The sequence below is a fragment of the Rissa tridactyla genome, chromosome 11, assembly GCF_028500815.1.
Source record: "Rissa tridactyla isolate bRisTri1 chromosome 11, bRisTri1.patW.cur.20221130, whole genome shotgun sequence".
In the NCBI taxonomy this organism is placed as follows: domain Eukaryota; kingdom Metazoa; phylum Chordata; class Aves; order Charadriiformes; family Laridae; genus Rissa; species Rissa tridactyla.
This window is the reverse complement of record NC_071476.1, coordinates 20,879,276-20,901,512: the sequence shown is the minus strand read 5'-3', so window position 1 is coordinate 20,901,512 and position 22,237 is coordinate 20,879,276. Positions and strand designations below refer to the sequence as shown.

The 22,237-nt window shown below is 40.5% G+C and overlaps 1 protein-coding gene across 11 annotated transcripts in view; it reads left to right on the top strand.

Moving 5' to 3' along the window:
• Window positions 1–17,385, top strand: part of LOC128915996 (protocadherin alpha-C2-like) — a 174,932-nt gene extending 157,547 nt beyond the window's left edge. For 10 of the 11 annotated variants that reach the window (XM_054217067.1, XM_054217070.1, XM_054217069.1 and 7 more), the window contains one exon: window positions 15,235–17,385. In XM_054217067.1, coding sequence (XP_054073042.1) covers window positions 15,235–15,545 — 311 coding nt within the window. In that variant the 3' untranslated portion in view covers window positions 15,546–17,385. The remainder of the gene's footprint in view (window positions 1–15,234) is intronic. The other variant, XM_054217063.1, reaches the window with a different exon arrangement.
• Window positions 17,386–22,237: the final 4,852 nt, after the last annotated feature.

The following is a 22,237-nucleotide window of genomic DNA, read 5'->3' as shown; positions in this document are numbered from 1 at the left end:
ACATTAGCAGCCCAAACTAACTAAATTAACTTTCTTTTTTACTTCCCCCCCCCCCCCCCCATTTTCTTTTTTACTTCCCCCCCTGCCCCGTAAAACCTGAGATTCTCACAATATCACAAAACTACTGATACTTAAGTAAAGTGACAAATATTCTGAGAACTGGCAGGATGAACAAGCATGATATGATCCCACAGTGCAAAGACTAGAGACACAAAAATCCCACACGGGTAGAAAAAGCTACAGGAGAAAATTCAGGCTTTATTCTCTTTCATTATTTAATTGTGATTAAAATACAACAGCCGCAAGGGAAGAAGCTTGATTCCATTCCCTGTGTGTTAGACTATGGCAGTGCCACCTGCTCAGCATTTTTCTTTCTTAATGCAGCTTTTCTACTGAGCCCAAAGCAGAATTGCTTGGAGGAGCTGCAGAAAACTTGCAGAGAAGCTTGTGATAGTTGAGGATTAGGAGGCACGAAATGGGTGATTCACTTTGGCTTCTGAAGACAAGCACTAAATCAAAGCTGCAGGCAGGAACTTGAAGGATATTTGGGAGGAGTATGAACTGATTCCTAGGTTATTTACAGAGGGGAAAAATAGTGTGTTTTGCCTTAGGAAAGCTCTGCAGGTTTGGGTGCAGTTGCAGACCTAGTTGTCCAATCAGGTGACTTTAGGTCCTAGTGTGACCTTGGATCAATGAGATTATCTCAGCTTCTTCAGTAAGGGGAAAGTCATCCCACCTGGCACCATTTGTTATACGTTGATGAATGACTGAGGGTCTGAAGAGAGCAGCTGAGCAATTAATGGATTATTTTCAGTATTTATAAACAGTTGTATTGTTGGCTTCATCTCTCACCTTTTTTTTTTTCAATTGTGTCTGTATCACTAAAAAATATTTATGTGCTGAAGGGAAAGCTCTGGCCCCTACAAAAAAAAGAGTAAAGCCATCATAATTAATTTCTGCTATTTGTTTCTCTCATACTATATGCAAGATTATATGGCTCATCTTGGTATTTGCTATTAAGCCTAAATATTTGTCCTCTCTCCGGGTATTGTCGCCTCCTGAAGACACATCAGCTCTAAGCAACTGGCAGATTTGCTCATCCAGAGAGATACAAATCTCTTTGCCTGTTCACTGAGTTGTTTCACTAGAGATGCAAATTGGATAATTGCTGATGCAAAAATTGTCGATAGCTGCTTGTCAAAGATCTGCATGCATGACTATACTGCTTTTACAGGAAGAGATATTAAATATTAGCGCTAGCTTCAGTAAATACGCACACACGTTTTTGAATATAAAATTCAGAGTTGTGTGCCTCTCTGGTGAGTAGAATGGACTATATCAAGCACAGCACCTTAAAGCATCCTTTTGCTGTCTTTTCTCCTCAGTACACAATATATGTGCTTTGACTGCACTTCCTCCAGTCTTTAAGTCGCTGCAGAAATTCCAGCCACTGAGCAGCTGCGTGTATGCTTGAATGAAGCGTGTGCTACTCCATGTGTCAGCAGGAAGAGATATAAATAGACCTTTTTTCTCCTTGTTGTTACAAACTATGTTTCTGCTGGCTACCCCAAGCAATTTCTTCTTCAAGTCTGGTGTAAAGGGAATACGTTTAAGTTAGGTTCAGTGCTGCAGTCGTGGATCGTAGAGAGAATATGAGGCAATGTAAGGATTGCATCCATTTACACCTAGTGCTTAGTGGGACAAGGCATATCAAGATTAATGAATGGCTTCTCATGCTGCTGTCCAGGCAACTGGCCTTTTGGTGCAGAAGTTGCCTTTTATTTCCCCTTTCCAGTGAGGGGATATATTGAAATAGCTGACAAAAATCCCTCTTTATGGGTGTGTGTCTGTGAAGCTCTTTCAGCTTTGTGCTCCCCTGCTGACACGTGCTGGTCTCACACCTTTGCAATGAAGAATTGCTACTGTTGCCAACTCATATGCCAAATGCAGTCAGCTGAGTGATCTGGAGAGCTGGTGGGTGAGTTGGTTTGTCTGGCAGGGGGGATCCCTGAGTGGGAGAACAGTGTTCCCTGGTATAGCAGGAGTATGCACTATCATCATATAATCTGACATATGTGAGCTGCAACCACGCATCAGTACCCTATGAATTTGAGTGCTCTCCACGGATTAAAATGGACTGTGACATAATATCCATTAAGCTACTATTCCAGATACAGAGTTCATAATGTAATAAGCCCTTTCTTCCATGACCTGACCTGGTGGTGATGTGACTGAGAAAAGAGGCTGGGAAAGTAGAATCTGAAATGGGGTGTTTGTGGTGGAAGAGGGCTTGGCCCATCCTGGGAAGCACAACATCCTGGTTGCTTATGACTTTGATGGACTTGCAAGTGACGTCTCACCTTACTTTTCCACCTCAAATCAGTTTTTAAAGTGTTCCTGATGTGTAAGCATTTGATTTGGCCTACAGTTTCTGAAAGAAACATCATCTTTACATTATGTATGTCCACCTCAGTGCCAGGACTACTGTGGGTATTAGCAGGCCACAATTTATGCAAAGAATGCATCAGTGCACACAACTCTGTCACCTGTTTCCTTTCTGCTAAAGAAGTGCCATACACAGCCCCCCATCTGCTGCAGTTCAGAGATGTGCCCACAGTACAGATTGGCATACGTGAGGCTGACGCTTCATGGTGGTCCCTGTTGCTGACAGGAGTTGCTCTCTGCATCATTCCGAGTGCACTTACACGGAGAGCATGTATGTCACAATTAAGAAGCCAGTCACTCACCTCCTCAACAGTCACAGAAATTTAAAACAAATTGTGTATTAACTTGTATGTATATACACACAGTTACAATGGGAAAACAAAAGTTTAAAGTTTAATTCAGAGTTTAAATATTTTTTTTAATATTCTACAGGTAGATCCCCCCAGATGGTAATTTAAAATTCCATTGGAAGTGAGGGATTCAAGAAGAAATAACATCACCTTTTAGCCTTTTTACCACTAAGATCTTTTAAGTGTCTCTATTCTTTGACAACTTGGCCTAGTTACCTGGGCATATGATACGTTTCCTGGAAGGAAAATAACTATGCTATCAATCCAGACATAGTCTGTCCTTGATTTTCTCCCCCAGTTTTCATTTAAAGGAATCATAGCTATAAGAAATATGAATATTCTAAAATCTAATCAGGATAGGATTTTTGTTCTCAGTCAGCCTTCATTAAGCAATAATGTAGAAATGAAGTTAATTTTCCTTACTTTGCTCTCAGACATCCCTTTTACATCCATTACACTTTATGTGTAATAATTCATTTCCCAGATTTGATCTTCCTGTTCATTTCAAGCCAGTTCTTCCATTTTTAATATTTCCTTCAGAGAAGTGAAACAGCAGGCATATTATATAAATAACTTTCTGATATCTTACTACAACTGTTTGAGCAATGCCTTTCTTGAGAGAGTTCGTTAGCAAATGAGCAGTTCCTGAGTATAATGTAGCGTCATATAATAAAGCATCATTTTATGTGGAAGAACAAGCCTGAGCCATTTCTCCAATTGTTCCATTGAGGGAACAATTCTTGGCTTAAATCATGACTGGGGCTATAAAATTAAAATAAAAATAACTGAAATAGAAAATGGGTAATTTACTAACTCTTAAACTGGGGTTATGAGGGCTGTATTCTGAAAAGGTTACACTGATAAAAAATTAGTGGAGATAGATCTACCCACTTTTTGGGTAACTATTAAGCCTCCAAGGCTTAGTACTTACTGTCTGGTGAATATTTAAGAAAGTGTAGTCCTAGAGACAAGACACAAAAGGCATCTGCAACTTTTGTTAAAAAGGCTGTTGCAATGTGGTGCTATCCATTTCAAGCAGCTGCCAACTTTGATCTCATCTTTACTTAGATAACCATCCCTTAATATTCTGTAGTGGTGTATTGTCTCTCCCTCAAGTAATCTCTTTGTTAAATTTATTTTGTTTCAGCATTATATAGCCTTTACAGCACATCACCTAGCAATTTGTGATTTCAGTTTATGTGACCGAGTAAAGCACTGAACAATTTAGGAGGTTCATAAACACATTTAAATTGGCTTCCAACAGCCAGCCAGAGCAGAACTGTATGCAATCTATTAAATTCAGCAGAACTACACAGATACATACCTTTTTGAAACAGAATGCAAACTTTTCATCATATGGTTCAAGCAGGTAGTGTCCTCTCAATTAGGAGAGGACACCTTTGGCTGCAGGGAAGGACAGCAAGGTAGAAGGCTTGGAGACATGACACAGTAAGTCCAGACTTCCAGGACAATCTAGTTCATCTCATCAGTGCTGAAATAATCTACTTTAAAGGGTTAAAGACCCAGATGACTCTAAATTATCATAATATCTGGTTTTGCCTACAACCTAAGAAAAGTCCTCCAAGTGTGGAGCTTGCAACCACTTGAAAGAGCAAAGCTATTTCTGCAGTGGGAGAATGGATGTGGACAGTCTTTGCACGGTCACCTCCATTTTCTCCTCAGAGAATGTTTAAAGGATTCTAAAAAATAGAGAAATAGTGTAGCGTGCTTATCCAGGGGGGTTATCATTTTGTATTAGCAGTTACTCATCACATTTAATTAAGGATTCCTTTTTAGCTGATGTGAAATATTATTAGCTCCATTCATCCCATATCAGTAAAAAGGAATAATAATGGGACGTGATCCTAACAGGAGATGACAGGAAGCTGCTAATGTGACATCCATATTGTGGAAGGGAAAGAGGGCTGTGAGTGCCAGAGTCTGTTTTGAAGCCTGCAATGTCTTCAGTTTTATAGTCCCTTCCTGTGGAAGGTATCAAAGTAACACACTTCTTTTAGGACAAGTTGCTGGCTAACAGCCATATCAGTGAGAATCAAGTTAGACATTGGTTAGTATTTAGTATTTGGCTGGCTTTTAGAGGGAGAGAAGTTTGCAGAGATTTGGTGATAAACTAGTCAGAGTAAGTCAGCTAAATGATTTTGTAGGTCTAAATTAATTTTATATACCTTTACTTTAGTTTACTTTTAAAATGAAGAAATTCCTTGAGGCTACCAAACTAAAGTAAACAGTAATAATACCATTTCTTCCCCTTTATAGTCCAGGTAGAGAAAATGACAGTTTAAGCTTTGATCCATAAAATTTCATTAAAATTATGCCTTTATTTGTGATTGGAGCTAGGGAACAGGTTCTAGCTCTGAGGTTTAGAGCACAGAGCCACCTTCACCGTCTGAGAGACAAGGCACTGCATTTTCCACTCTCTGAAGCTGTGGGTGTTTTTTGAACTGAAGCTCACACATTCATTCATGTTTAAAATAGACGCCTCTAAAAGCACTGAAATAAATGTGTCCCTTTTTCTTTCACTACCACTTCAAGCATCCAATTAGTTGGTTAAAATTAGATTCTGCTTCGAAAGACTAAAATTGATGCTTCAAGTTTCCATAGTTACTGTCTTTCTACTAATTGTGCTAGATTTAAAAGTGGGGACTCTCTTTTGCCTACCAGCACTGGGCTTTGGCAGCCATGCTGGGCTCGTTCCTCTTTATGCACCAGCAGTAATATGGGCTGTGCTAAGATAAATTCACCTGCAGAAGGTTTCCACAGCTGTAAAGTCTGGTACTTGGTAAAGAGTTTTGTTGAGGGTAACCAGAAAGGACTGGATTCAACTGAATTGTCTTAGGAGTGTTTACCCTCCGAGGTGAACGCAAATAAAAAGCTGGTCCTGTCCAGGAGATACAACACTAGAAGAACATCCAATCCTGCCTTCTATCTTTCCTTCAGGTAACCTGAAATCCCCAACATGAAATTGTCCTTTGGGGAATCAATCGCAGCCAGCCATTGAGATGGGGGCTGAGGCAGAAGGTGGCTGTAGATAGGATTCCAAGCTGCTGATGCTGTGATCACCCCATAGAAGCAGAGTGGCCTCCAGTGGCAGGAGGTGACCAGATAAATAGTCTGTGCTCTTGGCCTCAGTTCAATAGCTCTTCTAGCAGAGAGCAAGGGGAGGGGGGGCTGGTTGGCTGCACAACACTGTTACGGGCTGCAACAGCAGCCAGGAAATGCTTCCTCCTTTTCACCTTCACAGCAGGATTTATGATGGTCTGTGAGCCTGTTGTCTTTCACATAAAAGTGCTTGTATAGAAGAATTAAATTATTTTTTATTTAAGTTTGACAGAACACAGTAACCGGAATTGGCTTTCCATGATACAGAGTGAGCAGTGCATGGATCTGTTCCTGTCCTCCCGACATTTGGAGCTTTGTCTTCTGCAATGACTTTTGCTCTCTTTTCAATATTTCATGTCTTCATATAATAAAAGCAGCACCCACACACAGCACCAGTCAGTTGAAAGCAGTTAGAATGCCACCTCCCTCCTGGTTACATCCAGAGGGAGTTTTGAGCCACAAATTAGACATCCTGGTTTTTAAAGTCCATATTTTTGGGATGTCATCTAGCAATCCTAAACTCAGCCCTTGACAGAGGCTAGGTAGCTGTTTGCTGCTCCACTTGAACAAGTTTAGGGTATTTAGGGAGGCTACATAGCACCTGGTTTGACAAGAAGGCAAAAAAAGCCTTTCCTTTGGTGGAGATGGGGGGCAGTGACAAGGCCAACCTGCTGCAGGTTCTCAGGGGAAGCATTGTCCCCATCCGCTTCCAATGCCACCTATCCCCTCTCCCTACCCAGGTACAGTTTTCCTGTACTATTCACTGCCCTTTACCTTACTGTTTGCTTTAAAACAAGGGCAGAATGTCTGATGCCTTAGCTGCCCACACTTTATTTGCAAGGCATTTATAAGATGAAAATCATCTGTTTTGGTTTTTTGCCGGGGGGGGGGGGGTTGGTCTGTTTTCAACTATGAACTCTTAAAAATGGTCACTGTGGGCCTGCAGATATGGTGAAAAGCCCAAATAAAAATCCACCTACCTTATATTGCAGGAGTAGTCTCTCCCTAACAACCTCTGCATGTGACACAAACATTCATACGCTGCATCCCCCAGAGTCCAGTGTCTGATTAGAGCTGGAGAGATGATAGGGAGCATCCTGGATGTGTGCGCATGCTGTCGCGGTGATGCAGCAGATTAATCCTCAGTTTAGTAAGGAAGAGGTTAAAGCTTGTGCTGAGCAAGCACTAACAGGTGCTTTCCAAGACAAATTCTACTGGTGAGAGCAAGACTGGGCACAAGTACAGCACTAAAAGGATGTTACCTGAGAAGGTTGACGGTTTTGTGGGAGGAGAAGCCTCTTTTAGTGAAAAGCGAGTGAGAGGAGCTCGGGGCTGCAGACACTGGGCTCTGTTTGCTTCTTCAGCAGCTGCGAGAAGCCATTTGTTGTGCTCTGGCCACAGCAGGCTGTGGTAGCAAGCAAATCAATTTTTGCTTTCACATATCTCAGAATATGCTAGCAGAGCTATTTGGTAGCTGAGACAACTGCTTTAGTACACAGCCGTGTTTTCTTATAATGAGATAGATAATCTCTATCTAAATTAAATTTCAATGTTAGCTTGGACAGTAACCTGAGACTGAGCTGGAAATGACCTCTGTGCCCGCCCCCTGCTTTGTATCTGGATGTTGGAGCAGTGGGGGCTTACGGATCTCCCACAACATATGTGCTATAATTACCCCGTTTAATGTTACTGACTTTAAATCCAAGCAATGGATTAAAGCTACGGGCTCCTTGATGAGGAGAAGTTTTCATTTTGTTCATTCTTCCTGTCTCTGAATCATTAGTGCAGAACACGTCAAACAGATGGAAGGGCAGAGAATGAGAATTATTTCTTTCTTTTTTGTTCTTTAAGACTGCAAATTGATATAGTCGTTAGAGAAGGTTGGGATTGTTTGGCAAACTGATAGTTAAAATGGTTCAACTTTGTTCTGACTGAATCATTTCTCTGTCTTTCAGTTCAGTATCTGCCATTTTATCATGCTGATGATGGATTTTTATTTGCTTGCTTTGCTGTTGGTTGTGGTTTTAGTTTGGGGCTTTTTTCTTTTTGTTTTTTTTTTTTTTTTTTAAAGAAAGATTAAATGGGCATTTTAATCCCAAAAAGGCTTAGGGATGATCAGTGAAGCCAGAATGTCCGCAGACATCCTTCAAATGACAGAGAGGGTTTTTCAGTGCACGCTGTTTGCATTTGATGTGCTGTTTTGGAATCAGCGCAGAATGTCAGGCTCTTTATAACAGTGAATATTCATTAAGCCTGCCAGAGGCAGAAGCTGCAGTCAGTACAGCATCAGTGGAGGAGGCACGGAAGAGAGAAATCAGGTTAATGACTAGCTTTCTCTGCAGTTTGCTTCCTGCTTATTGCCTGATCTCAGTTTTAAATAAATTCATTTAATTAATGTGTTTTGCTACTTTGACCTGCGGACAGAAGGGTCTGTGATTAATGATGGGGCATTCCTAGTCTCACAGTGGCTTTAGTCGGCATGTTCTGGTGTGTAGAAAAAAAAAATTAAAAAATATTTCCTTTAAACTTAATAATAATAGATGGTTTGATTGAAGGCTTTTATCTAAATGATCTCCTGAGTCGGTGAGCCACCAAATTTTTAAAGACAGGGACAAAGTGGTGAGGGGGGGGTGTGGTGGAGCAGACTAAAAGCAAGCTGCTGTCTTGGCTGAGCATGTCACGCAGTCAAAAATGTCTCTGTAGGGAGACAGAGCTGCACAGAAATGCTTTCCCCTTCTCCCCCTTGCACAGGGGCACATCTGTTCTAACACGAGTTAGCCTTCTTCTGACAAAGATTAAGAAAGCAGCAGAGGCATAGAAGGTAGAGACGTACATGACAGAATATATGGCCAGCTCGCATTATGGGAAGTGAGCACCACCTGTTCCTAGTAAACACCAGATTGGAGCTGTGGCACTATACAGGGACAGGAAAAAAACATGTGCCCCTCCCAAAAAGAGAGAAAAATGTCAGTGAGATAGAAACTGCAGTCTTTGCCCAGTCCTGACGGGATATTGATTTGTGGGTGGAGTGATGACACGTTCTGTGAGCAGGCATTTTGCCCCAAATTTGGAAGACGTCTCAATTTCAGGCTGTTTGTACCCATCACACTGCATTTCGACTTTGTTCCACTTACCTATCAGCTTGGCTGGTTTTACAAGCTGATGAAAGCCAACCCTTCAATGGAGTGAATTCGCAAGTGCCGCATCTGAAAAGACAGCACTGTAAATCTCAGTGACAGACCTGTACTTTGGAGCTTTGCAGCGGAATATCACTTGAGACCTAAACTGTACTGTTGTTATTGCTGTCACAACTGAAATGTACCCTTTTAAGAGGTGGAAATGATGCAACCTTAACAATATGGCTGAGCTTTCTCAGGTATTTCTGAACAGAAGATGCCAATGTCTGCCTAAATGAAAAACCCATGAAGGGATTAGGGATGAGAAAGTGGCCTCATTTTGCAAATAATTGCACAGGATTTTTGTGGCTGTCACCATTAAAGAGATTAATTTCAAACTTTATTTTTAAAAAATTCTCTGGCATGGTCCATTAGTACAACATCCCCCAAGCCACGATGCTGCTTAACTTGCTCCTGAGGATGAAATTCAGCTTCTTATGCGCTAACCACCTAAAAGTTAGCTAGTTTAAGTTGGCTGTCCAGGCTTTACCTGTAGTTAAATAAGCAAAGGTAATACAGCTCCAGCAGAGAGAGGAGAGGAACAAAGAAAATTCAGTGCATGTAAAAACAGGCATTTAAACTAGGTGGGTTGAACTGCCTTCTGAGAGCACGTGTCTCTTTATAGCCTGTAGCAAGAACTAAATTGGACAGTTTAGATTGGATGCCTACTTCTTTGATGGCTGAATTTATAAAAGGGATACCTTACTCTGTGGGTGGCATCTAAGAAAAAAAATATTAGGTGCTTACAGCTACTACAAACTAACTTTTAGGGACCCTGTTCCTTGTAGTAGGTGCCTGGGCTCCCTGCACAGAACACAGGGAGAGTTAGGTACCTCTGAAAAACCTGTGTGCTGAGATGAGGAGCATGTGAATGAGAAGCTCTGTGCTAAGCGAGGTGACACAGGTTACATGCAAACTGCTCCCTTCCTGGGATGTTGGAGCCTATGACATCCACATGACACTTTCTGTCTGACAACGTGTAGGAAGTCAGGTACTTTCAGATCAATTAGGACTTGTTGAACAAGTCCCTGTGGGTTGGTTGATGAGAAGCTCAACATGAGCCAGCAATGTGTTCTTGCAGCGCAGAAGGCCAACCATATCCATCAAAAGAAGTGTAGCCAGCAGGTTGAGGGAGGTGATTCTCCCCCTCTACTCCACTCCCACCTGGAGTACTGCATCCAGCTTTGGAGTCCTTAGCACAAGAAGGATGTGGACCTGTTGGAGCAGGTCCAGAGGAGGGCCACAAAGACAATCAGAGGGCTGGAGCACCTCTCCTATGAAGACATGCTGAGACGGCTGGGGTTGTTCAGACTGTAGAAGAGAAGGGTCTGTGGAGACCTTATCGTGGCCTTCCAGTATCTGAAAGGGGCCTAGAAGAAAGCTGAAGAGGAACTTTTTACAAGGGCATTAGTGACAGGACATGGGGCAATGGCTTCAAACTGGAAGAGGTGAGATTTAAAGTAGATATCAGGAAGAAATTTTTCACTATGTGGGTGGTGAGACACTGGAAGAAGTTGCCCAGGAAAGTTGTGGTTGCCCCATCCCTGGAGGTGTTCAAGGCCACACTGGATGTAGCTTTGAGCAACCTGGTCTAATGGAAGGTGTCCCTGGCCATGGCAGGGGGGTTGGAACTAGGTGATCTTTAAGGTCTCTTCCAATTCAGACCATTCTATGGTTCTATTGACTGAGATTTGTATGTTTTTCAAGTCCTGTGAGAGGTAGAGAGCTAGCGCTTATGACCTGTAAATGACTCTGGAAGAGAAAAAAGTAGCTAGACACTGTTCCCTACTGCTTCAAGCTCTCAGAAAGGTGATTTTAGGATGTGGAGGTTTTTTGTGTGTAGATCTGCCTAGGTATTTCAGACAACAGTCACTGGATAGAAAAAGAAGTGAAAGACAACCCAGAAGTCCTTTCCTCCCAACTAAATATATGATCTACTTGACTGCAGAGTCTCTGTTGCTCTCAGTTCCATTTAAAGTCTACTGAGACACTTGTATTTTGGTGAGAGTACGAGGAAATGGAAGGGGTGAAAAGTTCATCTCCCATTTTAGCGTGTAGACGCACAGGCAAAGAAGCATCAGGAGCTGCAGGTGCAGCCTAGATTTTGGGTTCTGCTGCACGTATGCATTTTAAAAATAAATCATACGGTCATTGAACATGAAGGCTGTCATGTTCCTAGAGAATAAGGCAAAGGGACAGTCTCCAAAGTAATCCTTTGAGTTACATCAGGAAATGGACAGACTGCGCTTTTATGTAGGAACTCTGGCAGACATTCCCTATGTAGCTGTAGGGAGAAGAGAATTATAATGTTTTAAATGAAGTGTATAAATAGAGCTGATGGATTTGCTTTATTTAGATTTTCCTCTAGGTTTAATAAACAACTTTAAAGTATTCATTAAGACCCAGAAAATATACAAGAGAAGTACAACCAATCCTGTTAAATGTAGAATAGCATTTAAGTGGAAGGTTTTTGTTGTTAAATTCCTGCTTATAAGAAACAGAAGAGATGTTTAAGGAAGCTTTGGAAACTAGGTGATAAGTGACATTTATCCTTGATCTGAAATGCCTAAACAGACAACGTTGTTAGTACAGCTGAACTGTGTGACCTTCCAGCCTGCCAATACAGATAAACACACATGTTATCAGGTAAATAGCGCAGAAGGGAAATTTCCTGAGGAGGTTGTTGAAGCCCATAGGAATTCATAGGAAATGATGACTATTAACTCATTAAGTTCTGTCTGTCTCTGTCTTTTTGTATGTGAGCTCTCCACACATCTGTAAGGATAATTAGTTTCCTTTGGCTTAGTGAGTATTAAGGAGTATTAAAATGCTTAGTTCATATGGACAGCAAACATATTCAGGGGCTGAGAAAAAAACACACAGAAATGCAAGCAACCCACTCCCCGCCTTAGTCTTTAGCTTGACAGAATCCTGATTCCAGGGTAGATACCATGGGTTTGTTGTGTTTGGATACATTATGACAAATGGCTTTGTGATAAATGTTACTGACTTCATCTGGTGAGTGGATTTGTCTAGGCAGAACCAGATTAAAGGGTCAGTATCCTGTTCTGAATTAGATTTCAATAATGCAGACCTGTATGTGCATGCTTTATACTGGCAAAAGTTTTCATGCAAGGAAAAAGAGATGCTGTACCTTAAGGATATCCTCTATTCTTGCACATAACTGTATTTGTGTGGTAAAATGGATAATATAAAGTCACCATCATTGTCTCACATCCTGTCTTCAGCATAATATGCTTATGTCAAAATGGCACAACCACACACCATGTTATTTCAGCTGTGCAGTGATGGCACCGCGGTCCGTAGAGTGTTGTAACCTTGTTCACTTCAAAGCAGTTTTTGGACTACTCACTGCTACAGGGGTCTCCCCAACCAGAGCAAGGATGGCTCAAAATGATTTGAGGTCACCTTCAGCTGTTTTTTTTTCCTGCCAGGAATAGGAAAAGAGCATTGGGGCTGGGCCAATGTTGTTTGGAGTGAATGTTGCATGGGCTTGTTGGGAAGGAGAAAGGATTTATTTCTCAAATAGGGCTTACTTTATTATGTACAATATGAAAGCTCACATTTTTGTATTGCTGGAGAAAAACAATTGACTAATAATTTGGGAAAAGTCCAGGACACACAGCATTCACCTTAGTAATTTATCATCTCAAAGAAACAAAAGTGATATGAAATGTACCTGACCAAAATACTTTATTAAGCAGAAATGAACACTGGATCATATTAATGCATTTAGTATGAAAGAGCTTGCAAGGACATTGCTATTGCAACAACAAACGTGTAAAAAATCTGAAGCTGATAGTTAAGACCATAGGAAATTTACAGAAAAGCTACAACGGATGAAATAGAGGAACTTCCACATTAATAACTTTTAATAATAAGATATTTGAGACTAGGGAGGTTAAGGTCATTAAAACAACTTCAGCAGTTCCTGGAAAGAACATAAAGTCAAATCTGCTTCATCATTAAATACAATCTTAGGGGAAAAAGAAGTGCAGAGGCTCTTCTAATTCTTGATTAAACATTACGTTGTAAAAGCAGTCATATCACCTCCTTTACAAAGAATCCATGTGCCAAACCTATTACATGGATTTCAACGGTCTCATTGACTGTTCTCATGTATCATGTATACACATTTCTTTGTAACGTAGACATTCTGCGTAAATATGGAAAAGCTTAAAAGGAATCATCCTTTCCAGTGATGTTTATTTTGCTGCCGGACAGGAGAAAGACTGTCAAGTGCAACACGTGTTCTTTAGCTTTTGGACCAGGAGAGCCTTACATCTGTGTGCATGACATACATTTTATTTCATAAAATAGAAAAAAAAGAAAACCGAAGATGACGAATCATAAAAGAATAAGAAGTACAGGAGATGCTGTTCATTTCATGAAATGGCTGCTAAAGCAAATGCAATATTCTTCATTACTACTACAGGGGTATGGAGCAGTCAGTAGCTAAGGTTTACTGAACAGCATCTTCTGGTCTGGTAAAACGTTGGAGATCTCCCTCTAAAGTGTCTATTTTGTTTCCTATTCCTGCTGTCTTTCACCAGGAGGAGACCTAGGAATTCTGGTTCTTCTCCTCCTTTCTGTGCCCTTGCCTCCTCTTCCAAGCTATATAGAGTCCCTTTTGGATGGTTTTCCAGCTCTACCTTGTAGCAATGCAGATCCCGCACCCTTCTTTCCCCCAAACATCTTTACCTATTCAACTACCTATTCAACTGGACAGCTCTGATGCAGAATACAATGATGCTGAGACTTAGATCAGTGGTATTGGCATTGTTTGTGTGGTATTGCAAGAATTGGTGTGTGGCTAGGAGTGTTAAAAGTGTGACAGGTCCTTTTGTTTTTTAGAGTGTAGGTAAGAATGTTTTCATCAGATTTGAGGGCTTTAGCATCAGTGCACAAGAATTGAGCTTTCCACTGATCACAATCCTTTAAACACTTAAAATGATATACTAAAATAAGTATGCTGCTCCTATTCAAAACGGGGAATTTTGTAAATTGCAAAGACTTTTCAAAGTTTAAGAAAAATGAAAACAGCCAGGTTTTAAGACTTTCTCTCATAGAAGAACCCGATTTGTGTTGCATCTTATTATACTAGAAAATTGCCCTTGTCAGGACAATATACATAAATTTTTCAATCTGATTAGCTCAATCTTGCAAAATCATGGATATAAAGTTAAAACTTGTTTCATACTGCAAGCCTAAAGCTGGGGGCAGAGCTTCACTTTATATTTCCCTGTATTAAATATTGTGATCTACCATATCAATTTAAAGAACCAAGTGTTAGTCACCAGTCTGGTGTTTTTCAGCCTTTATGTTGTGATATTACATGAAGAAAAAAGAAACATAATAGTGAGGGCTTTCCCAGTTTGAGAACTCACTGCAGTATTATTTACTTCTGAACCATTCTTGACAGCTTACTACAAATTTAGCATCGGCCCATTCAGATTTCCCATTTTGCTTATAAGTTCATAGTTTAGAAAAACTTTAAAACTCTCTTACAAGAGTGACCCCATTTCCTGGCAAAAGGGAACAGGTTGTTAAAGCCTCACCTTGAAGAAGACTAATGAATATTTCTGAGACCAGATTCTGCACCCTGATTGAAGGAGTTCTGCGGTATCTCTGCCCAGACAATTCAGTTCGCTCCTGGTTTTGCTCTAGGGCCATGACTGCTGATCATAGCATACATACATACACACATACATGCATGCTAGTTGGCTCTCAGATTCCTCTGTGGGATGCACCAACTCATTCCTTCCACGAGGAATCCTGGCCACGGCTGACAGGACGGTTTGCTAAGATATCCAGCGTGGATGTACACACTGCCAAGGCTGACTTCCCCTGCCCTGGACACTGCTCTAACTGTTCCCAAAAGACACCCTCAAACATACCCTTGTGCCATGCAATGCACATGCTTGTGTTTCATGAGTCAGTGCATACAAGTATTGGGCAGCCTGGACAAGAACCAGTCAATAACACCCGGACGAGCAGCCAGGCAACCAAGAGTCAACGTAGAGCCAGGCTAAAGCCATAGCTTTCAAATAGGAAGCTGATACTCATTGAGTGCTTGTATTTAATGATGCTTTAAGCTTTTCTTGCTGTTTTGACTTTTTCAGAACCTGAGGCAGGAGAGGTGTCCCCCCCAGTGGGAGCTGGTGTGAACAGCAACAGCTGGACCTTTAAATTTGGACCGGGCAATCCCAAACAAGGTGGTCCTGGTGAGTTGCCAGACAAATTCATTATCCCAGGATCTCCTGCAATCATCTCCATCCGGCAGGAGCCACCAAACAGCCAAATTGACAAAAGTGACTTCATAACCTTTGGCAAGAAGGAAGAGACGAAGAAAAAGAAGAAAAAGAAGAAGGGAAACAAGACTCAGGAGAAAAAAGAAAAGGGCAACAGCACCACTGAAAACAGTGACCAGTGAGGGGTTTATACTGAAAGAACCCACTTAGCCAGTTTTTGTAATAATGGCAGATTTCTCCTATGTAGCAACTCCCAACTTCTTCCTACTGTTAACAAATTTCCTGTATGTACAGACTTGAGAAAATCAGCAGGAAATTCACAGTGTCTGTCTAAATTGCTTAACAGGTTTTGTCTTAAAAGCTTTATTAAGTCTGGTGTTAACTCTTTTTCTCCACTCTGGCTTGTTTTCAGAATCTAAAAAGCAGACACAAGTTTCCTTTCTCCTACGCCGAAAAGGAGAATCTTCACAGTACAGCCAGTGAGAGGTTGGACTCTGCACTGTGGTTCCTGTGCTCCTGTCTTGATGACACTTACAGGACAGGTTTAAAAGTTTTAATGTTGTGCACCCTCTATCTGATTGGAAATATTTGTGTGCAGATGTCAGCTAGGTGATACGAGATCAGATCATAAAATGCAAGAAGAGCTGGTAAATATGCAACAGAGGAAACACCTAATGAACACAAATGTTCAAAGATGTTCAGGCTGGGGAGAAAATGTCTGAAAGGAGATGACCAGACTTTTCAAATCGTGAGAAGTCACTGTGTGGAAATACTGAGTCTTATACATGACGTATTGTACACACTCCTGCAAAAAAACCCTCACATTTACAGCTCTTTAAGATACCATAAATTTTATCTCCTGCCAAGCAAGCCATTGGGAAAATTGTCCCTTAAAGCCCTGCATTACCCTGGCAAGGCTAGCCCTCAGAGTGTAAGAAGGGCTGGGCTGACATCCCAGGAATGTAACTGTGATGCTCTGTGTCCCTATTTCCACTCTATCATTATTTTGCACATTATGTCTCTGAAAAGGTCAGAGTTTTTCCACGACACTTATGCAAAAGAGAGAAAAAAGAAACGTTAACTATGCTATTTGTTATTCGAGATATTTATTTATAAAGAAATATAGCTGTAAATGTTAAAGAAATATGATGCCCTTTAACCCAAACAGAAGTCATTCTAGAGCCATTATAAATTACAATTGCTGCTATTAAAGTGCTTTAGAAAAATTGCCTGAAACATCTGTATTATATCGGCCACTTGCCAATGACAGCTTTACTCTGTCGGGTGACTTGGGGGCTGCCTCTTGCATGTTTTAATAAATACAAGAATATCTTCTTTTTTTTTTTTTTTTTGCATTAATCTGCACTTTGAATACACTTTTGCAATCAAACTGTCCTAATATGAAGAAGCAGAAGCAAACTCCTCACACAAATGGATTTAATAACCTGCTAGCTCTGTGCAGTACCTTGGTGTTACCTCCCACAAAACCTTTTCTGATTTTAGTTTTACTTTTCTATGAGATTATGAATTTCTGACCCTACTAACACTCATTAGTAAAATTCAAGTACTGTATGTATGCTGTATGCTCTTATAAGAATCCTGAAATATTTATTCTGTGCTTGTGTATGTGAATGTCAATGCAACTATTATTAGAGTGGACTTTAAGCTTTACCGTTGAATGTAAATTCATTATTTCTTTTTTGTACACTTGTGAAAAAGTGGAGTAGTGTTAATTTTTTAAGCCACTGTTGATTATAAGTTTTTTGTGTATGAAACACAAGTAAAATATCTTTCTTAAATCAAGCCATGCATGCATTTTGGGATTTATTGGTAAGAATCTGTGAAGCTAAAGCTCTGTGAATTACTAAACCTAAGGGTATAAATGGAATCTTGAATGTGGTTGAGGATGTTGATATAAAACCAATACATGTATTTTTAAATAGAATATAGCTGATGAGGGAATTCCAAGGAGTTTTCTACGCTATTGTACATTCACAGAATAAAGCTCAAGTGTCGTATTAATTGGAACTGTGTAAGAAACTACATAGCTCTGAAATTTCTAACAGGCCCTTTAATCTAGGATCAAAGAGAACAACTGGATTTCTTGAGACATGTCCTGGATGTTTTAAGTTTCCAAACTGCTGACAGTTCAGAATAGGACAACTCCTATTCATATTTAAGAACCTGCAGCAAGTCTTAAAGCATCACAGAAGGTAAAGCTCTAATAAAAGAACTCATATCTGAAAGCATGTACCACCAATGGCCTCATGTGGTGTATTTAGAGTTTTCTTTTGCTACCAGTCTTGTTTTACTGGCAGTGAAAAAGATGCTACTTGAGAAAGAGAATGCTTGATTCCATTTTAAAGAATAGCCATGAGGGAAAATACTTAAGATTTGGGGAGGGAGCTGTTCTTTTATGAAAGTGTGCTGTGCAAGTACATTTAGACTTATTTTTTTTTATTTGGTGACTAATCCAACAGTTCCCAAAATATTCGTAAACTGGAGTTACAATGGTAACGTAAACATACAGAAGGATGCTGTTGTTTTGTACTCATCATAAAGTAGTCCTCCTCAATGCCTGTGGCAAAAATCCAGCACAAAGATTTAATTCTTACAGGAATCTTTAACATTTGATTATTTTTGGATTTTAATTGATCATTTTTTTTCTTTGGAGTGCTTGCCCTTTCCTCTCTACAGGCCAATCTGATTCATTTATTTTTCATCAGTGGTCATACACAGCTGGCTTTCCAAGGCTTGCTTCTATCAGAATCAACCAAGAGCTACAGTATGTTTCCGATTTGCCTGTTTTAACACAAAATAATGTGTGCCAATGCTGGCTCTGCTGCAGGTGCTTACTGCAGGAGGACTGTATGCTTGCATGGCTTGGTAGACAAAAGCAGAATATCTAAAGATAAGCATTACAGTATGCAGATCTGATAGACTAGAGAAAAAACTCTCAGAGGAGAGGACATGCTCTTGCTGGAATTGCTTACAAAAAGGCTGGATTGCACTAGTAGAATATATATTACACAGGTTCACTGTGTTTTCAGAAGACTTAATCAGACACCTCACCAGATTTTTAAAAGATTTTTCCATATTTGAACCCTCTAGTACAACTGGAATGCTGAGATGTCCTAAGTTAAATGTTTTTGTTTCAAAACTAGTATACAAATTATACCATTGACATCCTTGATTTTGGGTGTCCAGAAGAAGGAGAAACCCATGGCATGAAGTATTTTTGGAGGATCAAGGTGGGGCGGGGGCCAGAATTTGCACATTCTGCCACAGTTTTGGGGGTTACCGCACAACAATGGGAATTGGGAATCAAAGGTAGCCAAGACCAACAAGAATCAAGAAATAAAAGTTTCTTTTATCCTCTTGATGACAAGGAAATGAGCAATACAAAATACACTGCATAATTTGTTAACAAGGAAATTACGATTTTGGGGCGCTTTATCACTTGAACAATTATTTTCTCTCAGAATACATACATTTTCTACGAGCATATCGTCTTTGGAAGTCTGGGTTTTATGCATACAAGATCAGTGGCCAAAACTATTGAGCTTTTATAACAATTAAGCCTGAGTTATGTTGTATATTAATTACATCCTGTCATTAAAAAGATCTCATTTTACATTAGGCTTCTAAGGCTTAGTCTTGTGCGATTTCTTTCCGCTCAGTATTTGGGTCATTGCACATCACAGGAGGGGTATCCAATTAAAGTTTTCCAATGATCTTACATAAGGGGAAGGACATGGAACCCGAAACACATTTCCCAAATTTCATATATGAAAATCCATTATGGAATTAATTGCAGACAGGTTTGATATCTTTTAGGATCGTCTTTCATTTTCCCTTCACTCATTTGATGTGTTTCAAGAACTGCTTCCATTTTTGTAAAAAGTTGTTATGCTCTTAATTGACTTTCTCCCCAGGAGAAATGTAAGTAAGCTACCTTTATAGAACAGTGCTTATTAGAACATGATACACTATATATAATGTATATAGGATACATAATTTGTGTTAGCTGGTTAAAAACTTAGATCTGCCCATTCTGCGGCTTAACAGTCTCAAGATTCCAATAAATAGCATTTCCTCCAGGAAACTTCATTGTATTAGCTCCCTAGTCTATATGTAACATATTGAGGTACAAAATGAGTCCATGATTCTTCCTGCTTCATGCCACCATTCACTTCATTAAAGCTTTCTGTGTTTCTAAAAACAGCTGTTCTCAAACTGTAATTACATTCTTAAAATGTAAAGTCAGTTACTGCCTTTCTTTTACACAATTGGCCTCACTTATTTTAATCCAGGTATAGCCAAGTTTCTGTCAAGTTTGTGTCAACAGCTGGGTAAAACAAACCATGTACAATCTTCCTTCCTTATCCCATTCTCCCCTAGCAGCAGTTTTGTGGGTCTCGTGTAAAACAAGTATTAAGGAAGAAGCTGAGCCGTTATCCTCACTTGAGTCCTAAAGAATGAGTAGATCTCTCAGTTTTGCTGTTATTTAATTGTTTCAAAACTACAAAACTTCCTTGACACATATATTTTTTTAAGTGTTTTTGCCAAGAGTCCCACGTTCTGTTATTTTCCATTAGCTCTTGGTGTGGGAAAGTAGAGGAACTCTACTCTCTACTCTCCTGAGTTCTTTCTCCTCTCCATGGCCTCCATCCCTCACCAGATGATCCAGTGACACTGCTCTGCATTTGCAGATAGATGTGCATATATATATATAAATATATGTTTATAAGCATTTATATAGATATATATATAAAAATCTGAGGTCTGATCATGTTGTTATACAGAATACTGCAACACCTACTGTCAGTAGTAATACTGCTTAGGTAAAGCCTGATAAGCAACTCTATTTTTCAAGATGTTGCTATTACAGTGACATTATGCACTTACTTCTGGAATATGTGCTGTTTGGGTGCCTTTGCCTCACTCAGAGAACTAATGAAAGGAGTACTTCAGCATGAAGTACCACAGAATTGCTTCTGCCACATGGTAGGAAGAGCTATCTTACAATGCACTGTGGATTGCCTTTCATATCTCAGGACTGCCTCCACGCAATCACTCTGACACAGGTTTTAACATCAAAAGATGACAGAGATGTAGTGAAGTAAAAATCTCTCCGAAGCCACACAGCTTGGCAAATATTAAAAATGTTTGCCTGACAGAGCTATGTAACTGTTGTCTGAATAAAGACAGCAAGTAACTAATCCACATTTAAGAACTGATGTCTAGAGCATATTAGGAAACAGATGAACTAGGCTTGAAAACTAGATTTTAAAACCAGGACCCTGACAAAGATTTGAAGGTATTAAATTGGCCTTCATATCCCGTAGAGCAGCCATGTCACTCCAACCACTCAACTCACTTGTCCCTTAAAGCAATGAGCTCCATTATGGTGGGAGGAAGTGGGACATGTCACGAAAAGAGAACCCCATGTATGCTTTCAGGTGGGAAATGTTATGCTACGGACATAGCATTGCAATGAGGCACATAGGTTGGGTGTTGGGGACATCTATGGGGCTTTGTCTTAGGTGAAGGGTCAAAGTCCGTGTTACCAGTGCGCTATTCCAGCAGAAATAACATCTGAATCTCCTACCAAACGTGAGACCCTGAAGGGCTGCCCTATGGACTCAGCAGTGGGTATTGCATCAGGGCTGGGGCATTACACCTGACTTCAGGCTTCAGCGCTGAGGTAGGCTAACATTAGAGCTGGCCCTAGCAGCCCTGTTCCAGCTCCTTTGGTGATGTTTTATGGAAGGTTCAAGTGTCTTGGCACCCCTTGAGCAGCACTGAGGAGAAATAGAAAGTCCTTGCCCATTAATTACAGGAATGGTGCCACACAAGAAGCCTGACAAGACATAATAGTTATTACAGCACATAAATCACAGCCACCCTAGACTTTTAATCCTGCAATAGCATTCTTGTTAGATAAAGCCTTCAGCTTTTCTAGGACTCAAATTCCACTCAGCGCAGCCTCAGTGGGAAAAACGGGTGTAATTCTGAGGAAAACTAAACTGAAAATATGTGTAGATGTAATTCTATGTCCTAACTAAGCCCCCAGTATATCGTAGCCCTCTGTTAGGAAGATATGAATCACTCCCTACCTCAAAGAACTTTCTTCCATACGTGTTTAAAGAATCCTACCTGAAGTCACTACCTGTGAAACAGCATGCTAAAGCAGTTACAAATCATATCAGTTCAGTACACTAGGGCTTATGGCTTTACAGACATCACCATCCCCCACCCCCAGCTTATAGAGTCATAGAATCATAGAATTGTCTAGGTTGGAAGGCACCTTTTGCATCATGTAGTCCTACCATCAACGTAACTCTGACAAAAACCATCACTAAACCATATCTCTAAGCACTACGTCTACCTGTGTTTTAAATACCTCCAGGGATTGTGCCTCAACCACTTCCCTGGGCAGCCTGTTCCAATGCTTAATAACCCTTTCAGTGTAAAAATTTTTCCTAATATCCAGTCTAAACCTCCCCTGGTGCAACTTGAGGCCATTTCTTCTTGTCCTATCGCCTGTTCTTTGGGAGAAGAGACCGACCCCCCCTGGCTACACCCTCCTTTCAGGGAGTTGTAGAGAGCGAGAAGGTCTCCCCTCAACCTACTTTTCTCCAGGCTGGACACCCCCAGCTTCCTCAGCCACACCTCTTAAGACTTGTTCTCCAGACCCCTCACCAGCTCCATTGCCCTTCTCTGGACATGCTCCAGCACCTCAATGTTTTTTTTGTGGTGAGGGGCCCAAAATTGGACACAGTACTCCAGGTGGGGCCTCACGACTGTCGAGTACAGGGGGATGATCACTTCCACAGTCCTACTCACTACATTGTTCCTGATACAGGCCAGG